The following is a 9945-nucleotide window of genomic DNA, read 5'->3' on the forward strand; positions in this document are numbered from 1 at the left end:
CAGTATGGTATACACATATCGCTGTTGTCGGGCAGAAACCTCTTATCTCCATATTCTAACCGTTTGTGTTGTTTTTTGTGTAGATCTGCTGCTTTTGAATTTGAATCCTGAAAAGTATAGAGTTTTGGACGTATGAGGTTTCCACCCGACAGAGACAACATGTTTATAGATGCACTTTATTTACAGATTGTTGCAGTTTGCTTTCTCTTGAATTTTTGTGTGTTGTTTCGGCCCTTGTTCAGGACAAAAAGCAATATTATGATACTGTTATATTGCACAAAACGAGGCAAAAGTTATACATAATACATACAGTACTTCAGGCCTCCTAAGTATTCAACTAGGGAAGAATGGGTCTGACAAATAATAAACTGAACTTTTCCACCCACCAAAAAAAACTAAAACCTTTCGAGTTGCTTAGGAACAAAGAGAGAAAACATTTAAGTAAATTCAGCTTAGCTGAGGTTATAACATACTATGTCGTTTAAATTACCCCTGTCTTTTCAATATGTTTGCTAAAGCCTTGGAGTCACTGGGCACTGAGCCAGGGCCTTTGTTTTCTAATGGATGCCTTTTGTCTCCAGGTTGAATCTTGCTCTAATGTGATTTTTACAGGAGTTTTCCACCGTAACTTTTCTTTCTGCTGCTGGAGGCACCATTACAGTGACATATAGCTTTCTCCCTAAACACAAAAGTTCCCTTTCAGAGAGGATGATAAAATGTATAGGCAAAGGCCACACACGCACACAAACACACACACACACACACACACACACACGCACACACTCACTCACACACACACACACACACACACAAACGCATTCACGCACACACGCGTCAACAGTTGATTGATTTAGTCGACTAAAATGTATTTTGGCGGTGCCTTGATGGCGTCGTAATGGCTGATTTTACACTTGGTTGTATGCTGAAAATAGCCGATCTGCAAGCTCACAACGCGTCGCAGTGCGATGCGTTGTGAGCTTGTAGATCTGCTATTTTCAGAGCGCAACCAAACATAAAATGACTTGTCTTTTGGTTCTACTGGATCTCTTCTCTAGTCCCTCACTAACATTTTAGTCTAGTTTTTATTTGTTGACGAAAATGTCAATATGTTTAGTCTTAGTTTTAGTCGTCATATCTTAGTTTTTATTTAGTTTTGTCAGTGAAACAAGGTAGTCGCCGAACACACCCCCCCCCCCCACACACACACACACACACACACACACACACACACACACACACACACACACACACACACACACACACACACACACACACACACACACACACACACACACACACACACACACACACACACACACACACACACACACACACACACACTGACAGCATGCAACAATATTAAAACTCACCTAACCAGTGTTAACTTACAATGCGAGACTGTCTACACTCAATCTGCTCCCATCAGCATTAGGGTGTAGCACCAAGTTCATTTATGTTGGCTTGTTTTCATGTAGAAGTCCTTTACCACCAATTACTACTGGAGGCCAGTTGCACCACCTCACACTAAGTTCAAACTTAGCCTAGTTATTAAACACATTCAATCCGGGAAAGTGTCTCTGTCATTTTAGATTTCTTTGGCTATTCAAAAATAGCAGACATACAAGCTCATAGCGCGGCACCGAGTGCCGTGCTATGAGCTTGTAGATCTGCTATTTTTTGGAAAATCGGGAAAATGAGTGCAAATCTTTGAATGTATATTTTAAATATACATATATATATATTTAAAGATTTGCACACATTTTAACATAAAAAAAAAAAACATAGCAGATCTACAAGCTCATAGTGCGGCACTCGGTGCCACGCTATGAGCTTGTAGATCTGCTATTTTTGAATAGCCAAAGAAATCTAAAAATGACACAGATATTTTCCCAGCTAAATGGGTTAAATGGCTTTTTAAAAGCCATTAAGCTATAACTAGGCTAAGTTTGAACTTAGAGTGAGGTGGTGCAACTGGCCCCTGATGTGTAGCAAGGAAGTAGTAGCTATGCATTATAACCTTAGGAATGGCGCCACCCTCTGGGACTGCCTAAACATTACACCGTCTCTGTCGGGTGGAAACCTCATACTGTATGTCCAAAACTGTCACTTTTAAGCAGTGGTGTAAAGTAACTAAGTACATTTACTCAAGTACTGTACTTAAGTACAATTCTGAGGTATTTGTACTTTACTTGAGTATTTCCAATTTTTCCAATTCCAATACTTTTACTTCTACTCCACTACATCTCAGAGGCAAATATTGTACTTTTACCCCACTACAATTATTTGAAAACTTTAGTTACTAGTTACTCTGTAGATTTAGATTATTATTACAAAACATACACTCACACACACACTTCATCCCTATATTCATTTCGACCATTTGAAAATAGCAGATCTACAAGCTCAATCCAAGATCAATGCGTTGCGATGCGACGCATTGTGAGCTTGTACATCTGCTATTTTCAAAAGATTTTTATTTAAAAGAAATATACTTTTAATCAAGTAAATTTTGAATTCCGGACATTTACTTGTAACAGAGTATTTCTACATTGCAGTATTGATGCTTTTACTTAAATAAAGAATGTGAGTACTTTCTCCACCATTGCTTTTAAGGATTCAAATAAAAAAATGGACAAAGTAGCAGATCTACAAGCTCAAAACACGCCACGTTTCGAGCTTGCAAATCTGCTACTTTTTCTACTTTTGTGTGACGCTGTAGTATGATCAAGTAGGGCGTTATTTTACGAAAAAACACAAAAAGTTAGAATGTGGAGATAAGAGGTTTCTGCCTGACAGCAACGACAAAAATGTCCTAGGCCAAAAACCTTATGGTTGCTGTCATGCAGAACCCTTGTATCTCCATGTGCATGTGTAACTGAGAGTCGTGGTGTGGGTAATGTTGTTCATGTGTCAGTGTGCAACCACCCCCGAGGTCCTCTGCTGTGCCCTCTTTCACCCTAGTGCCTGGTTTATACTTGGCTCAGATCTGCAAGCTCACAACGCGCCACACCGCCGGCACGTTGTGAGCTTGTAGATCTGCTAAGCTTCAGCTTGTAGATCTGCTAAGAAAATTTCAGGCTTAAGCAGGAAAGCAGTGGCTCAGGGGTAGAGTGGCCGGGTAGCGTGAACTGGAAACCGCAAGGTTCCCAGTTCGATCCCGGGCTGGGGCGCTCCCCCAGAGTTAGTGTCGAAGTGTCCTTGAGCAAGACGCTGAACCCCTAATTAATCCCGATGAGCAGGTTGGTGCCTTGCATGGTTTCCTCCGCCATCGGCGTATGAATGTGTGTGTGAATGGGTGAATGTAATGCACAATCTATGTAAAGCGCTTTGGATAAAAGCGCTATATAAATGCACCATTTACCATGCCACTTGTGTGTGAAATTCAGCCTTACTGTGCTGTACAGCGCACGCACGCACGCAATACACAATAAGAAGAGGTGCGTGTGTTGTGACATTGTAAACCTCAATGCTCAATGACAAGACAGTCAGTCTTGATTTGAAATTCCAGTGAATACCAGGGACCAGAGACAGCACAGCAAAAAAAACGAAATATTCAGGCAGCCTTTCATGAGCAGAGGCCATACTATTGTCATCAGAAAATCACATGGGGTGCTTCTGACCATCTTGAGCTTGTGTGGGTGTGGGTGTGTGTGTGTGTGTGTGTGTGCGTGCATGCATGTGAGCGCGTGTCTGTCTGTGCGTGGGTGGGTGTGTGTGTGTGTGTGTGTGTGTGTGTGTGTGTGTGTGTGTGTGTGTGTGTGTGTGTGTGTGTGTGTGTGTGTGTGTGTGTGTGTGTGTGTGTGAGAGAGTGGGTGAGGTTGGCTCACCAAGTTGCTGCAGGGTGGGTTTCCCAGATCTCGGGCGGTGACAGTGATAGATATAGACAGTTGTGGTCTCTCTCTGCCCAGCTCTCTCTCTCCTCCAAGAACTCATCTGCTACATAGAACAAAAACAGAGAAAGACAAAGAGAAACGAGTGTTCAGTCAATATGAACTTTGTAACTGTGAATAACTTAAACCAACATGTATAAAGGATAGGCATAAGTAAGCTATGAGCTTCAGCCTATGCCTTTTCGATCAAACACTATGAAATATTGAATTACAGTGTGTTATGTTTTGTGCAACTATTGATGTGGATGTGGATAGCATGGATCGAAATAAACTAAACGAAACACAGGGGGAAAAAGAAACAGAGTGACGGTGAGAAAGTGGAGAGCGAGATATAGTGTGCAAGAGAAAGAGAGAGAGAGAGAGAGAGAGAGAGAGAGAGAGAGAGAGAGAGAGAGAGAGAGAGAAAGAGAGAGAGAAAGAGAGAGGGGGGGGGGGTACTCATGGGACCAGTGCTCATGTACCAGTCAAACTACTTCACTACAGTGAGAAACGCCCACGGCACAACACAAGAGGGAGCTCCACTGATCTCATTCCCCCCCAGATTCGGCACAAACATGGGGATGAATTCATTCTGTTATTATGCCACCAACAAGTGGAATGTCCTACCACCAGCCATCCAAAAGTGTGACTCCCTCCCTACCCTCCTTCAAAACCACCATAAAAGAGCACCTGTCTGCAATTTGCAACTGGACCTAGACAAGTCTTCTAGCTTGCCAAAAGAAATGACCCCCCACAGCATACTTTTACTGCTCCTGGTATTGATGGTTTATTGTATAGTATTGTATGTCCTCATATGTCTTGATGAATTGAATCCATAGAATACAATGGAAACAAGCCCTCAGAGCTTTTTGTGTTATCCTTTTAGCATTATTGTATAACCGTACCTCTGTACTTTGTGCAAACTGTTATTAACGTATTCAATCAATCAATCAATCAAAGAGAGAGAGGAAGAGGGAGTGTTGTTAGCGGAATTAATTTAGGTAGTATCGGCAGCTTCTCCGATACTAGCTAACCCTAAACTGCTGGTATCGGTGAGTATGCCAGTCTATGCCATTCCAATACCACGTAATTTATCACATGATGATGATTTGTCATACATACGGTCCTTTGTATTTTGAATTTCAAACCTAAATATGGAGTCGTTACGTCATAGATACGTCACAGATGGCCGACGTCGTAGACGTGCCCACATGATCAAAACCGCTAGTACTGCTTTCATCGCCGCCAGTATCTTTGGAAGGCAACAGCTCTTTTTATGCCCACCGCTCCGCCATCATGGAGCAAGACTCACTAACGCAGCGAGAGCACGGATCTTCGGTCTGAGAGAACGAACATGAGGGAACACAAAGGAGGCTTCGCCACGACCCTCGTCTCGGACGTGGAAGAGGCCGCTCTCCTCAGAGGGTCCGACATGGAGAACAGTGGACTTCCTAAAGTCACGCAAAGAGGGATCCACGACGAGCTACGAAACGTGTTGCTTCTCCTGTTCCTCTACGTTCTGCAGGGGATTCCTCTGGGCCTGGCGGGCAGCATCCCCCTCATCCTGCAGAGCAAGAACGTCAGCTACACGGACCAGGCGTTCTTCAGCTTCGTGTTCTGGCCTTTCAGCCTCAAGCTGCTGTGGGCTCCGCTGGTGGACGCGCTCTACGTCAGCAGGTTCGGGAGGAGAAAGACGTGGCTGGTGCCGACCCAGTACCTCCTAGGTCTGTTCATGCTCTACCTGTCGGTGACGGCGGAGACGCTGCTGCAGAGCAAGGACGGGCGAGGGCCCGACGTGGTCACGCTGACGGGCGTCTTCTTCATGCTGGCGTTCCTGGCGGCCACGCAGGACATAGCCGTGGACGGCTGGGCCCTGACCATGCTGTCCAGGGAGAACGTGGGCTACGCGTCCACGTGCAACTCCGTGGGCCAGACGGCCGGCTACTTCCTAGGCAACGTGCTCTTCCTGGTTCTGGAGTCCGCGGACTTTTGCAACAAATACCTCCGGACCATCCCCAAGGCCAAGGGCATCGTCACACTGTCGGGGTTCCTGTCCTTCTGGGGCGTGGCGTTCCTGTTTTCCACCACGCTGGTGGCCCTGTTCAAGAAGGAGAAGGTACGCGAACGCGTCCAAGGAAAGAAGCGAGTCCCGGAGGAGACGCAGAGCGTGGTGGAGACGTACCGGCTGCTGTTCTCCATCATCAAGATGCCCCAGGTGTTCACCCTGTGCGGCCTGCTCCTCACCGCCAAGATCGGCTTCTCGGCGGCGGAGGCGGTGACGGGGCTCAAGCTGATCGAGGCGGGGGTTCCCAAGGAGCAGCTGGCGTTCCTGGCCATCACCATGATGCCCCTGCAGATCACGTTGCCCCTCCTCATCAGCAAGTACACGGCCGGGCCGAGACCCCTGGACATCTACTACAAGTCCTTCCCCTTCAGGCTGTTCATGGGCCTGGTGTACGCTCTGCTGGTGCGGTGGACCCCCGGCGTGAAGGACCCCCAAGGGGGGTTCCCTGTGTACTACTACGCCATACTGCTGCTCAGCTACGGCCTGCAGCAGGCGGCGCTGTACAGCATGTACGTGTCCAGCATGGCCTTCTACACGCAGGTGAGCGACCCGCTTATAGGGGGCACGTACATGACCCTGCTGAACACGGTCACCAACCTGGGAGGAAACTGGCCCTCCACCATGGCGCTGTGGCTGGTGGACCCGCTCAGCGTCAAGGAATGCCAGGGGGCCGTCGGGGTCGGGCAGAGCTGCGGCTCCGCGGCGAAGGCGGGGCTGTGCGTCAAGGCGGGCGGCGTGTGCGTGAGGGTGTTGGACGGCTACTACATAGAGGTGGTGATTTGTTTCGCCATTGGCCTGGCCTGGTGGCTGACGCAGGGTAAGAAGATGAGAGGGCTCCAGGATACGAGCCCCGCGGCGTGGAGGTGCAAAATGAACCACTGATAAAAATGTCAATGTGGAAAAATGAACACTTTACTGTTCTGGTGCACCTACAGTATGCATGTCAAATCCTTATCAACAACTTGTCGTGGAAATCCACAATGAATGCTTCTGATTGTGTGTCATTATACAACTTGTCTGTTTTTTAGGTATGTTTTTTTTTTATCATGTTTGCAAACATGGGGAGATGTTCACACCTTTGACTAAGAGGTTCTCCCAGAGAGATTTGCACAATGTCGTGAAGAGATATTTCACTTTAAAAAACACTTTTGGGTAATTTTAACATCTACTCTGTGCACCCCAGACAGTCTTTTTATTTAGATATGTGATATTCATTTTATCAGACACGCCCCCTTCCTATATAATCCCATATAAATCTACTGAACTTCGAACTCCATTTTAACCATGTTAGACTCATTGAAAACTACTAAATTACTTTTTATTCATTTTTGTTTTCATTTTCAAAAAGGAAAAAACACACAAACGCGCACGTGCACGCACACGCACACGCACACACTAGAAGGACAATATCAGTCACCAGAACCATGAACATGTTTAGAATGAAGTTTGAAGTTACAATGGGTGTGAATTTATATCAAATACATAAATACTGATTCATGCAACTTAAAAACTGTCTGGGGTGAAACACAAAAGCACGAGTAGATGTTATTATGACCCCAGAAGTGTTTTAAAGTGAAATACTCCTTTAAGGGAGTGAGAATACATGAAAGGAGATATTAAGCAACAACTGTCTCACTGCACAACCTTGACAGTTAGCGGAATGCCGTCATCATAAGAGATAACGTTCACAATGCACACAGGATTCTTGTTCACACAAAGCTACAGTTTAAAATCCTACGTTAGGCCATCAAAGGTGAATCCACTGAAAATTATGATGTGTCGGTTATTTTCCCACAACACTGGTTCCTACAAGGCCACAGAGGAAAGAAAGAGTCCAGCCCACCATGCAGGAAACCACAGCTGGTCTCAGGAGCACAAATAGACACTTATAGATCAAACATCTGGCCAAAAGTCAGAGTGTGAAGGAGATTTCACTTTTATACACCAATGTTTCTCAACCACCAGAGTCCAAATGGACCACCGTTTTGGGTCTGTTTCTCTGAGAGTGCACAACATGGAATCAAATGGACCCCGGAACCAAATGGACCTGAGAAGCACCATTCAGAATGATATACAAGATGTGCAGGCAATGTGTCGGCAAAATCAAATATTATTCGATTTTGGTGTCATGAACGTCCACCGAATTGTGAGTCGTGGCAATCTTGTTTCTGCATTTATGAATGCTTGGGACCTCCAACATTGCAGGCAAAGTCTTTGCGGAAAGCAAGCATGAACACTGTGCTGGCAGCATCATGATATTGCTCGCATATTCTTGTGTGTGACTTGTGTTCAGTATTATTTTTTTTCAACGGTTGAACACTAAGGGTGCATTTTATCTCTCTCAGAGTTACATGAACACTGAGGATTTTACAGCGTATAGATTGGGGTCCCAGAGATTATAATTTTTAATCAAAATGGATACTACATGTCAAACGGGGGTGCTTGAAATGAAAAGGTTGAGTATTCACTGTCCTCCACTGAACACTTGTAGAAGTGTGTAAAAGTCAGCCTGACTTGATGGAGTGCAACCACCTCAGATGATTGACATGTTGGTGGTGAACTATGTTTACATTTCAGTGGTGGTCATAACTCATGTCCAGCGCAAATGTGCTGCTGATAGCAGCTATGGCTGTTTTTTGTTGTTGTTTTTTTGTTTTAAGGGGCAGTCCCCCGACTCCCTGGGTTAAACTATTATTATTTCAGAAATACGCATTAACAGGTGCAAATAAAACCATTAGAATAAATACGTACAGTACAGCCTTGCACAAAAATGACCATTATGTTGTTGGACGATATTAACTCAACAAAATAGGATCAAACCTGTCAAGAACTCAATAGGTTGTTTTGTGGGATGTGGCTAATGTAGCTACTTTTGGAAAGTTTTGGAAACTCTTTTGAAAATGTTGACCAAAATAGGGCTGCCAGGTTAAAAGTGGTTAAATACAGTAGCATTTAACTTTTTATTTATTTAACTTTCCTTTTGGTATTATTGAATTATATAGGTTTCTTTTTTAATATTGTGAGACTTTCTTTGTTAACTGCAAAAGGAACTGTACCAACAGTCAGTTAAAAGTCAGACTGACTGATTGACTGGTTTGGTTGATGTAGTGTATGAATGGTGCAATGGTGTATGGTGCAAACTTGAAAATGAGATGGGTGTGCAGTCTTAGTGGCTCAGTGTGTCACTTATTTTGGAAATTTGAAGATTGTGAGATAAAGATCTATGTCAAACAGAAAATCCCCAAAAACAGCCATGGTACCTAACAGGTTTGAAACTAGAGCATTTTGTTGAGGTAATTACAGCAAAATACAGAAAAATACAGGGTCATTTGTGTAGTTTGATGGCTTTATGTATTTATTCTAATGGCCATATATGGTGACAGCCCAGAGTGGTTTTATTAGTTTTTATCATGTGTGTACATAATATGTACACACACACACACACACACACACACACACACACACACACACACACACCCTTTCCTCAATAAACACAAATTTTTCTTTAAACACATAGTATGTGTATGGCCACAGTGACACAGTGAAAACACGGGGCATTTCTCCTCTGTCTCTCTCCCCACTAGCAAAACCCATTGGAAATGCATTGGGTGCTTAAAGTTAATTATTTCAAAAACTACAAATTATTTCAAAAAGAAAAGTACAAGCACACTTGTCCACAGTAAGCTGGATTTTTTACAGTTTGAATGGAGTTTCTAAGTGAAAGTATGTAGGAGTAGGCCTAGTTAGGTGCCAAACTTTTGAGGAGAATAAAGAAATGATGTAGAACATCTAGTGTGCTCGCTGCTGATGCAGCGAGCCCACAATTACCTGTGCGTCCAGTCTCAATGTTGGTAGGCCTAAACAAATAATTTAGCCGAGTGGCCAATGTACATATGCAAATGACAACAAGTAACAGAGAACCTCTCTGTTACACTCCAGTAAAGTAAAAGTACCTAAGAATTGTAGGGCAGTACTTGAGTAAATGTACTTACTTAGTTACTTTCCACCACT

The 9945-nt window shown here is 44.2% G+C and overlaps 1 protein-coding gene across 1 annotated transcript; it reads left to right on the plus strand.

Annotated features, from left to right (window-relative positions):
* Positions 1–5223: 5223 nt before the first annotated feature.
* On the plus strand, positions 5224–6816 carry LOC308097439 (acetyl-coenzyme A transporter 1-like; the record flags this gene model as incomplete). The annotated part of the gene is made up of 1 exon (XM_080445197.1): positions 5224–6816. The coding sequence occupies one exon, from the start codon at positions 5224–5226 to the stop codon at positions 6814–6816; it is 1593 nt and encodes a 530-aa protein (XP_080301323.1).
* Between the last annotated feature and the right edge of the window lie 3129 nt (positions 6817–9945).

This window comes from Gymnoscopelus braueri (genome assembly GCF_963280865.1).
Source record: "Gymnoscopelus braueri genome assembly, chromosome: 12".
NCBI lineage: Eukaryota > Metazoa > Chordata > Actinopteri > Myctophiformes > Myctophidae > Gymnoscopelus > Gymnoscopelus braueri.